The following is a 16,024-nucleotide window of genomic DNA, read 5'->3' as shown; positions in this document are numbered from 1 at the left end:
TTTGTAAAAAAAAGGACCCTTATCCCTTACCCTTTGTTATTATCCCATTTTTCCCAGAAATACATTTGTAAAAAAAAGGATCATCATCCCTCTTTTTCAACATCAGCTACCTACCTGATGGCATTTCGAAAATGATAAAATACATTTTTCAAGAGCTCAAAGCATGCCCTACATCAGCTCGAACCTACCTACCCTACGCCTTTGCTCAAATGATTATATTATGATAGCAAATGCCCACAGTTGCAGTTTGATCTCAATAATCGGTGGCGTAAATAATAATAATTATAAGTATTAAATAGCATATGTAATAATGGAGAACGAATCTGCGAAGAGTGTTACTGACAACATAGCAAACGGAATGTACACATTATCTGGCCAGCGCAAGGGAAGAAGCTTTATATGGAATATACTCACTGAAATAGTAAAACCGGACAACAGTACATTAAAAGAATTTGTTTTCTGCCGCACATGTCGCAATGTGTTAAAGTACAACGCAAGTCAAACGTCAAATTTAAATAGACACAGCTGCTGCAAAAACTTAAAGCAATCCCAAAGTTTAAAAACTGTCAAACCGCTGGACAAAACTGAGACCATTGAAAAATGCGCAAATTGGATTACAGAAGACTGGCGGCCATTTTCAGCTGTGCGCGGTTCTGGGTTTGTTAAACTAGTAAAGTTTTTTATTAAGATCGGTGCAACTTATGGCGAGCACGACGACATGGAAGACATGCTACCGGATCACACAACCATTTCACGTAAAGTCACGAAATGCGCCAATGATAAGAAGGAAGAATTGAAGGCTGAAATCAATAAGATTGTGAGCAGTGGTGGCGCGTCAGCAACAATTGATATGTGGTTGGACAACTTTGTAAAGCGGAACTTTTTAGGAGTAACATTCCACTACCAAAAGGGTTTCAAATTTTGGGAATGAAATCAATAGATTTCGAAAGTACAACAGGCGAAAGCATCTTAAAAAAACTTTAAAGTTTATTCAATGAATTTGATATTTCGAATATTGAAAAAATTACGTTTGTAACGGATAGGGGAACAAGTATCTGAAAAGCTTAACAAAACAATTGTAGACTAAATTGTAGCAGCCATTTGTTTAACAATTTGTTGGACAAGTCGTTCTCTACCAGCACAGAACTCGCAGAAGTGTTGGAATCGTGCAAAAAAATAGTTAAATATTTTAAAAAATCAAATTTGCAGCATATTACAAATCTATAAAAGCATTTTTCAAGTATTTTTTTTATTTTAAAATTTTCTACAATATTCGATTTTAAATAAATATTCTTTTATTATGATTGTTATTTATTTACATTTTTATTTCTATTATTCAATATAAAACTATTACAACTGTGTGAGATGTGCACTACTTAACATATTTTGCTATGCAATGTCTTTCGTCTAATCCCAGTATTTGATTAGGCCATCCCAACCGGCTGTTACTACTTTGCTTGCTTCATGTGGATGCCACATTGCGCTTATACACACACCCTCATGCGCCTGCCATTTCTTATACATTTTCGTTGTCTTCCAGTCCCATATATAGCATTTACCGTCTCCATCTCCGCTAACTAAATAACTCATGTCAGGCGAAAAGTCAAGCTGGCAGGCATAACCCGAAACCATATGTCCACTGAACGTCTTCTTACGATTCATTTTAAAGCGATTTAACGCCGAGAATATCACGATTTTATTATCTAATGACTGACACGCCAACCATTTGCCATTTGGTGCAAGCGTCACTGCCGGCATGGAATGCATCGTGGGATCGGCTATGTACTTCATATCTACTGGTATATCCCATTCCCAAATACGCATTGATTTGTCGTCAGAGGTAGTAACAAAACGGCGATTTTCATCAACAAATGTAATAGTGTTGACTGCACCCAGGTGGCGATCATATTCCTGAACAATATCTCCGCTCCGTGTGTCCCACTGTGGATCAAAACTAAATATTAGTACATAAATATTTTTAGAAGTGAAAAAAATACTTACGCAAATAATTTTCTTATCAGATGTGCCAGCAACAAAGAGATGTTGCTTGTTGTTGTCCGGATGGAACTTGACGCAGAAGGGCATCTTGCGGGCTGTGAAACGTGATATAACCTCACCAGTTTCGGCATCCCACATTTTTATATAACGATCATAGGAAGCGGAGAGAAATTTAGTGCCTTTATTGTTCCAAGCTATGTCCTTGATCGCCTGCCTATGTCCAGAGAATGTACGAATGCAACGTCGCTCGCCGAACACTTCCCACAGTTTCACGCGACAATCCATTGAGCCCGAAAGCAGTAAGTGCGCTGTTTGAGGGAACCATCGAATTGACGAAATACCTTTTGTATGCCCAGCCCAAGTGTGTATATGTGATTTTGGTAAAAAACATTTATTTGGGGCGGACGTTGAACGCAAGTTAATACCCAAATCATGTGGAGCATGTAAGTAAGAACGTCCTTGATAGTCGTAGGCGTCCTTGACTGTAAATAAATTAATTAGGTATTAAAACTTTAAAAACAAAGAAACTATATTTTAGTAACGTACTGTGAAGAACAGATTTTTCCTCCAATGGCTTATCTTCAACAATGCGATTACGCCTATGTCTTTTGGCAAGAATCTCTTCCAGTTCAGCCTTTTCTCGGTCATTCGGACGCGCTATGGATTGTTCATCCTGATATTTACCCCAAGGACCAACGAAACCATCAATGTCTTCTGGATTGTCGTTTTTATCTTGTTTACGTTTCTTTTTCGGTTTCGGTGATTCAAACACAGTTTTTCCATCATCATTATATGCCGATTGTAAATCACCGACAAATCCTTGACCGTCTGCAACTTCGTCGACTGAGGGATCCAATGCATAACCATAAGTGTGGAATGTGCGTCGCTGATTTTCAAATTCAAACGCATTAATGTGCGCCTTTTCCACATATCCAGAAAGAGTGTTGCGCGGCGCTCGCATTTGTTGTGTTAAGTTAGGATTTTCCGGGCCTTTAACAGGTGCGTACAGTTCTTCAAATTTTGGGTTATATGCCACTTCTTTCACAGTAGGATCAATTGTACGCGACACATCAACGGCGTTCATCGGCACAACTTCAGGAGCTGAGCAAACGGCGAGGGATTTAGCAATCGAGAGCGCGGGGTCGATAGGCTTCAAATGTGCGACTGCATCAGTAGTCTGTGCTTTAGTTATCACTTTTTTGGTGGCTTCGTCTGCTTCAGAATCACTTTCCGATGAACTGCTATATTTTTGGATGGCCAACATGTTGCTCGTTTTAATATATTTTCACTTTAAAAATAATATTAATGCTTTTTAATCAAATGCCTCCTAAGCACAAATGAATTGTTACCTGTTTACAACCATGGTATATATAGTATATAACGCGACTGACATTTCTATAGTGTTGTAAAAATTTATGATATGAAGCGGGAATGGAACACAGTGTTGCAAAAAACTTGAAATTATTTTTTAAGCTTCAGCGGAGAACGTATATCAGAGAACGTATATTTATGGAGAAGGTTGACGATGTCGAGAAATTAGGGATATTTCATTTTTGGGATATTTACTGTTTTGGATGAGCGTGTTTCACCACTTAACATCAGGGGACACGAAAATAGCAGAATTGAGCATTTACAGTGTTAAATCAGAAAAATAATGATAATTCCAATGTTAAGGAATGTACACTTACAGATTCCCTTTTTTACTATGCGCAAACGATGTTGCATATACAGTATACTCTCGAAAAGTAAATCGATTGGTATTTTGGGTAATTTACTTTTTCGAATAATTTACTTTTCCAAATATATACATAAATTATCTGTTTTTATAATATTAAATGCATTTTTAAACTTAAAAAATTCATTCATTTATTTGCTTCAATAAAACATATGGATTTACATGAAAAACATATGTATTTATTATGAAGAAAAAAAATTTTGAATATTCTTTTGATTTTTTTCTTTTGCAATATATTTTCTGACCATTTACATATGTACATATCTCAAAGTTTATTTACTAAACAGACGCGATAAACAAGAGAGTAAGTGTTTTTGCAACATCGTAAAAAACGCTGCTTGCTTCGTTTCGAATTTTTTATCACATTCTCTGAAAAGTAAATTAAAAAATTTACTTTTTCGAGGTGCATGTGTAATCTTAAAGGTGATTTACTTTTCCGCGATTATTTACTTTCTGAGAATTTACTTTTCGAGAGTATACTGTAATTTATAGATCGGTATACATATACTTGTTATGAAATCACATAAGTATGTACATAGTATATATTTCAAAATTGAGCTATTTTATGATGAATTCCATAAAATCTTTGCAAATATGTATGTATATAATTAAATAAAATTTGTATTTCTACCTAAATATGCATTTTACATATATAGGTTTGGTACGACATATGTACATACATATGTATGTATATTTATGTACTTAAATAAATATTTTCTTTGGTCAATAAACTGTTCGATATCATGTTAGAAGACCAAGCGGTCGCACATTTGCCCATATAATATAATTATGTTTGCATGTAAACAAATATAAAAGAACCATACGCATAATGTTTGTAAATTTGTCTACATGCAACAAATGTATGTAAATATGTACATTCAATGCTTCATGGGAAATTTCCGTTGACGCGGACAACCAATGGCAAAGCTCATATTTATTGCTTTCATGTCAAAGAGTCAATGTGTCGAAAGACTGACGCGTCACAACATTGTGTTGTTGGTATAAAATCCGAGCTGTGCCGAAAACACAAACGAACGATCGCCAATTCTAGGATTAACTAGGATTCACTGTACACATAAATCAGAGGAATATTGAATATTTTCTTTGAGACATTTCTTGACTTGAATATCGACAAATAAACTATGTTGTCAATTTTATTTTAATATATTTGAATACTTATATTTGCGGGGTTGTCACTTTTTCTTTTTCTAGGTTTGGCTGCCATTTTGAGTTGTGACGCTGCTGACGCTATTTGAAACCATTGTTGTTTTCGTAGAACAATATTCGTAATTTTTGCGGGTGACATACATATCAGAATGTTCGAAAATGCTGCTTGCATTCAGCTCGATCACAATCATACTGTTTGGTTATACCGGGTGGTTCGATGGGGAATATATCATTGCTAATTTTAAATTTATTATTTTAATTGGTACACAAAATTTATGCCGCAAATATTATTTAGTAGTCCAAAAATATGAATTCTTATTTTTCCCAGAAATACATTTGTAAAAAAAAGGACCCTTATCCCTTACCCTTTGTTATTATCCCATTTTTCCCAGAAATACATTTGTAAAAAAAAGGATCATCATCCCTCTTTTTCAACATCAGCTACCTACCTGATGGCATTTCGAAAATGATAAAATACATTTTTCAAGAGCTCAAAGCATGCCCTACATCAGCTCGAACCTACCTACCCTACGCCTTTGCTCAAATGATTATATTATGATAGCAAATGCCCACAGTTGCAGTTTGATCTCAATAATCGGTGGCGTAAATAATAATAATTATAAGTATTAAATAGCATATGTAATAATGGAGAACGAATCTGCGAAGAGTGTTACTGACAACATAGCAAACGGAATGTACACATTATCTGGCCAGCGCAAGGGAAGAAGCTTTATATGGAATATACTCACTGAAATAGTAAAACCGGACAACAGTACATTAAAAGAATTTGTTTTCTGCCGCACATGTCGCAATGTGTTAAAGTACAACGCAAGTCAAACGTCAAATTTAAATAGACACAGCTGCTGCAAAAACTTAAAGCAATCCCAAAGTTTAAAAACTGTCAAACCGCTGGACAAAACTGAGACCATTGAAAAATGCGCAAATTGGATTACAGAAGACTGGCGGCCATTTTCAGCTGTGCGCGGTTCTGGGTTTGTTAAACTAGTAAAGTTTTTTATTAAGATCGATGCAACTTATGGCGAGCACGACGACGTGGAAGACATGCTACCGGATCACACAACCATTTCACGTAAAGTCACGAAATGCGCCAATGATAAGAAGGAAGAATTGAAGGCTGAAATCAATAAGATTGTGAGCAGTGGTGGCGCGTCAGCAACAATTGATATGTGGTTGGACAACTTTGTAAAGCGGAACTTTTTAGGAGTAACATTCCACTACCAAAAGGATTTCAAATTTTGGGAATGAAATCAATAGATTTCGAAAGTACAACAGGCGAAAGCATCTTAAAAAAACTTTAAAGTTTATTCAATGAATTTGATATTTCGAATATTGAAAAAATTACGTTTGTAACGGATAGGGGAACAAGTATCTGAAAAGCTTAACAAAACAATTGTAGACTAAATTGTAGCAGCCATTTGTCTAACAATTTGTTGGACAAGTCGTTCTCTACTAGCACAGAACTCGCAGAAGTGTTGGAATCGTGCAAAAAAATAGTTAAATATTTTAAAAAATCAAATTTGCAGCATATTACAAATCTATAAAAGCATTTTTCAAGTATTTTTTTTATTTTAAAATTTTCTACAATATTCGATTTTAAATAAATATTCTTTTATTATGATTGTTATTTATTTACATTTTTATTTCTATTATTCAATATAAAACTATTACAACTGTGTGAGATGTGCACTACTTAACATATTTTGCTATGCAATGTCTTTCGTCTAATCCCAGTATTTGATTAGGCCATCCCAACCGGCTGTTACTACTTTGCTTGCTTCATGTGGATGCCACATTGCGCTTATACACACACCCTCATGCGCCTGCCATTTCTTATACATTTTCGTTGTCTTCCAGTCCCATATATAGCATTTACCGTCTCCATCTCCGCTAACTAAATAACTCATGTCAGGCGAAAAGTCAAGCTGGCAGGCATAACCCGAAACCATATGTCCACTGAACGTCTTCTTACGATTCATTTTAAAGCGATTTAACGCCGAGAATATCACGATTTTATTATCTAATGACTGACACGCCAACCATTTGCCATTTGGTGCAAGCGTCACTGCCGGCATGGAATGCATCGTGGGATCGGCTATGTACTTCATATCTACTGGTATATCCCATTCCCAAATACGCATTGATTTGTCGTCAGAGGTAGTAACAAAACGGCGATTTTCATCAACAAATGTAATAGTGTTGACTGCACCCAGGTGGCGATCATATTCCTGAACAATATCTCCGCTCCGTGTGTCCCACTGTGGATCAAAACTAAATATTAGTACATAAATATTTTTAGAAGTGAAAAAAATACTTACGCAAATAATTTTCTTATCAGATGTGCCAGCAACAAAGAGATGTTGCTTGTTGTTGTCCGGATGGAACTTGACGCAGAAGGGCATCTTGCGGGCTGTGAAACGTGATATAACCTCACCAGTTTCGGCATCCCACATTTTTATATAACGATCATAGGAAGCGGAGAGAAATTTAGTGCCTTTATTGTTCCAAGCTATGTCCTTGATCGCCTGCCTATGTCCAGAGAATGTACGAATGCAACGTCGCTCGCCGAACACTTCCCACAGTTTCACGCGACAATCCATTGAGCCCGAAAGCAGTAAGTGCGCTGTTTGAGGGAACCATCGAATTGACGAAATACCTTTTGTATGCCCAGTCCAAGTGTGTATATGTGATTTTGGTAAAAAACATTTATTTGGGGCGGACGTTGAACGCAAGTTAATACCCAAATCATGTGGAGCATGTAAGTAAGAACGTCCTTGATAGTCGTAGGCGTCCTTGACTGTAAATAAATTAATTAGGTATTAAAACTTTAAAAACAAAGAAACTATATTTTAGTAACGTACTGTGAAGAACAGATTTTTCCTCCAATGGCTTATCTTCAACAATGCGATTACGCCTATGTCTTTTGGCAAGAATCTCTTCCAGTTCAGCCTTTTCTCGGTCATTCGGACGCGCTATGGATTGTTCATCCTGATATTTACCCCAAGGACCAACGAAACCATCAATGTCTTCTGGATTGTCGTTTTTATCTTGTTTACGTTTCTTTTTCGGTTTCGGTGATTCAAACACAGTTTTTCCATCATCATTATATGCCGATTGTAAATCACCGACAAATCCTTGACCGTCTGCAACTTCGTCGACTGAGGGATCCAATGCATAACCATAAGTGTGGAATGTGCGTCGCTGATTTTCAAATTCAAACGCATTAATGTGCGCCTTTTCCACATATCCAGAAAGAGTGTTGCGCGGCGCTCGCATTTGTTGTGTTAAGTTAGGATTTTCCGGGCCTTTAACAGGTGCGTACAGTTCTTCAAATTTTGGGTTATATGCCACTTCTTTCACAGTAGGATCAATTGTACGCGACACATCAACGGCGTTCATCGGCACAACTTCAGGAGCTGAGCAAACGGCGAGGGATTTAGCAATCGAGAGCGCGGGGTCGATAGGCTTCAAATGTGCGACTGCATCAGTAGTCTGTGCTTTAGTTATCACTTTTTTGGTGGCTTCGTCTGCTTCAGAATCACTTTCCGATGAACTGCTATAATTTTGGATGGCCAACAAGTTGATCGTAATAATATATTTTCACTTTATAAATAATATTAAAGCTTTTTAATTAAATGCGTCCTAAAAATAATAAGAGCACAAATGAATTGTCAGCTGTTTACAACCATTATATATATACCCGTACTGACATTTCTATAGTGTTGTAAAAATTTATGATATGAAATGGGAATGGAACACTGTGTTGCAAAGTAACATGAAATTATTTCTTTAGTTTTAGAAATTTGCTGTTGATTTTTTTGCAATAATATTTCTTACATATAAGGGGTATTCTCTTGCTCTTGCAAGATTGCGGATTGCAAAAATACTATACCGAAATATACAAGGGCACGACAGCACCCATTGCAGAATGTAGTGATGTATGAACAGCTGATTCGGTCAATTTATTGTGAATGACTATTATGCATGGCTATTGTGAATTGGCGCACCTTCCTTGCAAGACGGAGGTAACAGATTGCACAAACACATTGAAACATTTTCAGCTGTTCACTAACACTCTTACATTTTCTGGAATTTTCAATGGAATGGGAGAATACGTAAGTAAGGTAGAGAAAAACTATCGACATTATAAACATATTGTAATGTTAACTTGTTAGAATAGGAGAGGCGAATACCCAATTTTTCAAGAAGAATAAACGAAAAGCGCAGTTTATTTTGGATTTTAAAGAGGTAAGTTCGCTATTTGATAATATGATATTTTATAATTAATTTCTAATTTATATATATATATTATTAATTTCTTTTATATAGAGAAAACGAAAGACGTTAACAAGGAGAAAAAGGTAAGCATTGTGAATTTAATATTAAAAATTTTAATATTACAGAAATCATTTGGACCATTGGTAAAATTCAAATCTATTGCGTGCAGCAACCAAATAATGGAGTATGTTTTAAATTATTAAAGTTAAATAGTGTATATTTAATTCAAATATTTGTTATAGATTGTGCATTTTATTTTGATTTTATTATTAAATAAAGAGAAATAATAAAAAAACTGAGTTTTATTTAAAAGAATTTAATTTGCTAGAAGTAACAAATGGGTAACAGATAATCTTGTTACTGCTTGTTCTTCCTAACATGCTTATATGTTAAAGGTAACAAACTGATAACCAAAATAATAACACTAACAGATATTCGGGTAACAAATACTTTTTGTTATCCATAACACATGGGTAAGCTAGGCGCTAACAAAATAATTTGTTACCCGTAACATACTGTGAAGAGATTTGCTAACAAATGTATGTATTCTGTAAGAACAAGGCAGCATGCGATATTTGCCATTGGTTAGAGCGAGATAACCATTGAACATCAAATAGCTATGTGTTACTTTTTTCCCACTCTCTGAACAAAAGTAACAAATATTTTAACGAATGCAAAAGTGAACAATAACAATTCGCTTACACGTTTGCTAACAGCTACCCGTCTTGCAGGGTTCTGCATACATTTTTAACAAAAAAACTGTAACAAATCTTTATAATTTAAATAAAAATTATGAAATCTATTTAAAACTTACCATTCTCAACAATTTAACGACGTAATATGTCTTTATGTAAAATGACAGCTCAAACAGGGTTGCAATTATATATTTGCGTGCAATGTCACGCAAATATACATGGGTTTTGGTCTGACATATTTTACAGCCATTGCAAATAATTTTCTGCCTGTGTTTGTTGTTGCGCCGGTGCACCAAGCGGAAATATATGCAATTCTTGCACCGTGCAAGGGTTTTGCAAGAGCAAGAGGATACCCCTATTCTTAAAAATAATGAATAGAGCCCGTTTTCAAAAGAAATGAGTGACTTTACGTTGTTTTTTTTTCACACTACTCAACAACTTTTTTTCAAATCATGTTCTGTTTCGATTTCATAAAGGCATTTCAGTAAGGACATTGCGTTGATCCTTTTTGATGGATACCACTTCTTAGCTAATACTTTCTAACGATTTATAAAAATAGTAACCGACAAGCTTTAATATTTAGTTTAATTTTTGAGTTTGTACTTGTTTTCTACACTTCAAACAATCTCTCTCTCTCTCTTAATACTGTCTTTTGTACATATTCCTCGCTTTAGCATTGCATATGAGTTTGTAGTTCTATCCCTCCACAACTTAGATCCTCTGTAGGTTCTTTCTGGTTTCCTTTGCAAAACTATCAACCCACACTTCTCGATGTCTCAATGCCTTCTTCCAGCCATTAAAAATAAAAGGGCTTAGTGATTTCAAAAAACTTTCATACGCAAAATTATTAAATCTCTTAAATAAACTGATCGCTACTATCTAATCTTTTTTAATAAATGAACGAACAAGCCCCTCTACTATTTAATTTTTTTTTTTTTGTAGAAAATACAATGGAAGCACAGTAACGAGATTTTTACGTTTTTTAAAATTAAAGTGTCCTACCAAAATAATCCAACTTGTCGTTAAAATATATTAGAAAAGATACTTTAATATAAGAAGCTGATACTGTATTATACTATTTTCATGAACACCATTGTATATCCTAAATATGTAAATATTACATAATCTCAACCACTTCGCGCAAATAAAATGCAATAAAATTTAATTTTCAATATATTTTGTGTTTTATTTATATTTTTTCATTCATTCGTATTCTTTTAATGTTGTAAATTGTATAATTGTTATAATAATAATAGTTTTGTAAATTCATGAAGACAAAAATTGTGTATGTGTGTATTTTGTTTTGGTGTGCATACCGAAGTATGCATGAATGTTCGTCAACGCGTTTGCTTCGTTTTCATCGTTTTTACACTATTTTGATTAAAATACGTTTACGCCAAGAATGCATTGTATATAATATATATTCATTTTTTTATTTTTGCTTGCTTCATTCCCATAATTACATATATTTTCAATTAGTCATTTATTTAAGTATATATAACGCTTAATGTTCAATGTATTTGGTAAAAAATAGCTATAATCAAGCTTAAGTTTCGCTCCGCCTTGAATGCTTGTGTTGCAAGCGTTTTGCTCTTATACATACGCAATTACATGCACATATGTATGTATATGTGTGTAGAAATCTTGTAATCAAGGCTGTTATTTAGGAGTAATTACAAATAATAATACAACTAATTTTAAACTAATAATACATACACACAATGTTCAGCTAAAACAAGCAGTAAAAAATTATTTAAAAAAGTGACTTAAAACTATTCAGTAAAACAACTCAAAAATAACATTAAACAGATAAACACATACAGACAGTTCGTGGGCTTAAAGCAGTAGTTATGGCTCTGCTTTTACACTTTTTAACCTTATGGCACTGTTGCTTCTATATAACTTCCAAGAATAGTATTTCATTTATTTGGATTGGCGCTGATTTGGAGATTTACAATGTATTTGTTATTATTATTATTATTTTTTATTAAATACAACTTGTTGCTATAACTAACGATTTATAAGGCATTAAAACAAATTTCTTCAGGCGCTTACAGGCCGAAAAATTTGTGCTTAAAAATTAGGTGTTTTTTGTTTCATTTTAATTTCAACTTTACTTTTAATTTAACATTCAACTTTTGTGTAATTAAACTTGTTTATTTATATGCTCTATACGTAGTTTATGAATTAAAGTAATTATGTATGTATGCTCTAATAATTACGTTCAACTTGATTTCACTCAATATTTTGGAGTTTATGGCCGCTAAGAATTCACTGTTAATGGTAAAAAACCGCAAATATAATTAACATAAATCTATATACAGACAAGTATGGATACGAGGACTTACAAATAAGAAATACGAGGAATTGCTAAAACTAACCTTAAAACTTATTTTAACTTAAGTGTACATACACAACTACAACCTTGTGGTGGGGGTTGTGGCGGCGACATTGCCACGCTTATTGTGCTAACAGTACATGTCTTTGGATTTCTAGCTTGATTGCTCGGTTAGGATATACAGGGCATAATTTCATAGCGAAAAAATTTCCAAAACCTTGAAACCGAAAATTTATTAAATTAATTTTATAATTACATTATAGTGATGCGTAAAATTACTTTTGTTGCATACAAATTATTCTTTTTTAACATTAATTATTTTTTTTTTTTCAAATTTAAAAATTTGCATTATATCGCTGGTTCTCAGGGGAGCTTGAGGAAGAAACGAAATGAGTTCGTTGTTTAGGAAACCTTCTTTATGCATTTGTGTTTCTTCAATTTGCGCGCCTTTCTTTTGGCACACATTTTTTTTACTTCTGCTTAACCTGCTGTTTATTTTAACAACAACTGTAATTTTGTTGATGACTGTTTTGTGGTGGTTGTTAAAGTGCTGATTTTCGTTGTAATTGCATTTCCTGTCTTTCAATGACTTTATTTTCATCGGGCAAGTGGTAATCAAATTTTTGAATTTACAAAAACAAATGCAGGTAAAATATTTATGTAGCGAGGAGGCTTTGGAAATTTGTTGTCTTTCGAAACTCATCAAAATTTCCGTAAGTTTCTTATTGTCCATGAATTTTTACAAGTAGGTTAAGTAGTTAATTTTTTTTTCGCAAACATATTTTGCTTAATTTTTATGTATTAAATTTCAAAGATTTTGTTGTAATAACTTGAGCTTAAAAGTTTGTGAAAAAATTTTGCTATGCTATAATACGAGATTTTTTTTGTTGTTTTTGCTTTGTTAGTTTACCAACATAGCTATTATATTTTTCGCTTTCACCTCAAGTTAGTTATTTAGTTTTACTTCAAACGCGTCTACAACAACACAATTCCGCAATTTACAAGCTAAAAGTAATTTTAATATTATTTACTAATTTTAGCACATTTAAAGTTCCAAATAAGTTTCTTGATAAGGCCAAATTAATTTTTCTCTTAAATATTAACATTTTTTATAATTTTCATTTCTTTTTAGTGAATTTTGTATTATTTTTTGTGCTGGCTTACAAAGTTTAATTAAGTTCCGCATGCATTTTTGTTTTGTTTCAAATTTCCCTAGTGGGCGTGGCATATGCTTAACGAATGTTCTTCGCTTTACACGCCAGGTTCGCTTGTGGAATGCTCGTCGTAGTGGTTTTTTCTTGTGCGTTTGAATTCTCCCAAACCTCAATCGAAATAAAGATTTAAGAGAGAAGGGGATATAAGAGTACATGTACTTATGTATGTGGCTTGAGGTTTATGTGAATTCTTGATAAGAAAATAGTCAGAAAAATAAATATTTTTAGCAGTAAAGAGTGTTCTTGTCTTACAAAGAAAAACAAAAGTTTAACTGTAAATGGCATGTCGTTTTTAAGACTGTTTGTTTGTGTGTGTGTGGTGAATAAATATTGTTATATTGCTTGAACATATTCTATTGCATATTGGTGTAATACAGTTTGTGTGATTTTAAAAAATACAGTGTTTGAATACTATTTCTCTGCTTTGCAGATTCTTTAAGAAAACTATTGTTTGGTTAAATACTCAAGTAGAAGGCGTGAAATTATGTTTTTTTTGTATTTTAAGAATTTAAAAGGTTAAAGTTTTTACTTTCATTACTAAAATTTTTTTTTTTTAAATACCATATTGAAATACAAAAAAAAAAATAAAAATAGGAAAATACACGTTATACGTTATGCTTGTGAATTTAACGTTTGTGTTTAGAAAACTTTGTAAAGAAATCTAAAAATAAAGTGATGCTTACTTTTCTTTAGATGTATTTAATGTTTACTTTAGTGCCCAGCCCAGCGGCTGACACTTTACAGCTAAAAAAAATTGTAGTAACGTTTAACGTAAAACTCGAAATTATGCGCAAATATTTTCATAAAAAATCATAATAATAACAATTAAATAAAAAATTAAAAATATTCGATACTAAAATAAGAAATACTTGTTTCCTTCAACTAAATCATATTTAGAAACTTACAACTAAACATAATTAAGAACTAAACATCAATTTCAAGTGAGTATATGTTTGGTACTGGCCAGCGAACATGCTTGTGAATGTACGAAAATATTCGAAAATTACAAACCTATACGAAAAAGTAATAAAAATAAATTCTTTAAAACGAAAGGTTGCTCATTTTATGAAAACAAAAAAAGATTTAACAAGTTTGTTTAAATTTGAGAATTTTCAAACTTCAAATCATTACCGGCTGCTTATTAAAAACAAATAATTTTTAAAACTAACAAGTTGCGGCTTATAAAAAACACACTTGCAACTAAATATCAACATTATACTTTTGCTACGAGCTTCTGTGCCTGCACAAAAATTGAATTCTTACTCAAAATTATTTTCCCACTTTGAATTCTTAGTTAAAATCGTAGAAGGAATAATAAAAAAAAAATTGCTTACTATGCTATTTCCCACAACGCTAACGACATTGTAACGAGCATTTGGTTTTCGAATGTGCTTTTGAGCTTATTCAGCTAAATACGAGTATTAAACTAGTTATGGCTTAAGTACGAGCTTAAGTGCGGAATTCCTTTTACGTCTTATAAATTTCAATTTGACTGGTGTACACATTTAGCAAACGTGCGGTTGATTAGTTCATTTACTGCAGCTGTTGGCCTATTTAAATCGAGCGCTGAATACGTGCATGTATAGTTCAGCCGTGCATTGGTTGAATCAGCCATACAGTAACAGCATAAACAGCGATTTCTAACGATTCAGCTACTGGCTTACAATTTTATTCAGCTATATGGACCATCAATTCAGCAGACCCATTTTATTATTGAAGAAGTCGAAGTATTGCTGGCGTTGTTGATGTGTACTTGTGGGCGGCATCGTTTGCATGGATGGTGCGGCGAAGCGTGGTGGTGTCAGCAGCGCTTGGTCCACAATTTGGTTAGGCTGTTGATGGTATAGTTGCGGCTCGCTCACGCTAAGATGCGGCATATCGTGTGTGCCGTGCAACAGCGGTGGTGGTGGCAAAGGCGAAGCTTGTGCACGATGCTGCTGTTGCTGCAATTGCTGATTAAGAGGTGGCGGTAACATGCCGGCCATACCAGAACCGTTCAAAGGTGGCCACACTATATGTGGAGGCGGTGGTGGTGGCGGCGGCAGCAATCGTTGCGCTTGCAAACGTTGTTGTAGCTCATTATGTTGCTGCTGTCGCTGATTGTGCTGCTGCTGTTGTTGGCGTTGCTGGAACGCCGCAGTCGCCATTGCTGCGGCCGTTTGTTGTTGCTGTAAGTGGTGGTGATAGAGTGCGCCATTAGCATGATTGCCAAATTTCTTGCGAAACTCTGCGATATTCAGCAGATTGCGTGAAGCGGCCGCTGAATTGCGTCGATGCGCTGATTTACTGTTATTCGATGTTGTTCTTGCTGTCGATGATCTTGTGGAGGCGGATGTTGATTGCGCTGAGTTGTCGTTTACCTATTCCCTGTATGGTTTGCAGTACGAATAACGGTGATTCATGTGCTGACTATAGGATCCGGAATGTGAGAAGCGTTTGAAGCACTTGCTGCACTGGAATGGCTTTTCGCCACTATGCAAGCGTTTGTGTTCGGTGAGATGATGTTTGTGCTTGAAGGCTTTCGGACAGTCTACACACTGGTAGGGGCGTTGACCTGTTGAAGAGATGAAAAAATGTTGCG

The 16,024-nt window shown here is 34.3% G+C and overlaps 3 protein-coding genes and 1 long non-coding RNA gene across 5 annotated transcripts in view; 1 reads left to right on the top strand and 3 right to left on the bottom strand.

The window, feature by feature from the left end:
• Nucleotides 1–1,272: 1,272 nt before the first annotated feature.
• Nucleotides 1,273–3,487, bottom strand: LOC125776515 (pre-mRNA-processing factor 17-like). Of its 2 annotated transcripts, XM_049448947.1 has the most exons (4): nucleotides 3,348–3,487; nucleotides 2,545–3,286; nucleotides 2,002–2,480; nucleotides 1,273–1,941 (listed from the first exon to the last, which is right to left on the bottom strand). In XM_049448947.1, the coding sequence occupies exons 2-4, from the start codon at nucleotides 3,260–3,262 to the stop codon at nucleotides 1,408–1,410; spliced, it is 1,731 nt and encodes a 576-aa protein (XP_049304904.1). In that variant the 5' UTR covers nucleotides 3,263–3,286; nucleotides 3,348–3,487; the 3' UTR covers nucleotides 1,273–1,407. The 2 variants fall into 2 exon arrangements, with proteins under 2 accessions (XP_049304904.1, XP_049304903.1); XM_049448946.1 differs by lacking the exon at nucleotides 3,348–3,487 and having other exon boundaries at nucleotides 2,545–3,341.
• Nucleotides 3,488–6,507: 3,020 nt separating this feature from the next.
• LOC125776516 (pre-mRNA-processing factor 17-like) lies at nucleotides 6,508–8,518 on the bottom strand (the record flags this gene model as incomplete). The annotated part of the gene is made up of 3 exons (XM_049448950.1): nucleotides 6,508–7,176; nucleotides 7,237–7,715; nucleotides 7,780–8,518. Coding segments are annotated over 3 exons (1,752 nt in total), but the record flags the coding sequence as incomplete, so codon positions are not given.
• Nucleotides 8,519–8,934: 416 nt separating this feature from the next.
• On the top strand, nucleotides 8,935–9,451 carry LOC125776443 (uncharacterized). The gene is made up of 3 exons (XR_007421716.1): nucleotides 8,935–9,166; nucleotides 9,248–9,279; nucleotides 9,322–9,451. It is a non-coding gene; the product is annotated as an uncharacterized LOC125776443 (long non-coding RNA).
• A 1,600-nt stretch (nucleotides 9,452–11,051) lies between these two features.
• Nucleotides 11,052–16,024, bottom strand: part of LOC105226759 (zinc finger protein 1) — a 61,910-nt gene continuing 56,937 nt past the window's right edge. Inside the window, exon 5 of the mRNA XM_011205780.4 lies at nucleotides 11,052–15,997. Within this exon, the coding sequence (XP_011204082.2) occupies nucleotides 15,804–15,997 (194 nt within the window). The 3' untranslated portion in view covers nucleotides 11,052–15,803. The remainder of the gene's footprint in view (nucleotides 15,998–16,024) is intronic.

This window comes from Bactrocera dorsalis, chromosome 2, assembly GCF_023373825.1.
Source record: "Bactrocera dorsalis isolate Fly_Bdor chromosome 2, ASM2337382v1, whole genome shotgun sequence".
In the NCBI taxonomy this organism is placed as follows: domain Eukaryota; kingdom Metazoa; phylum Arthropoda; class Insecta; order Diptera; family Tephritidae; genus Bactrocera; species Bactrocera dorsalis.
This window is presented reverse-complemented; position numbering and strand designations above follow the sequence as displayed.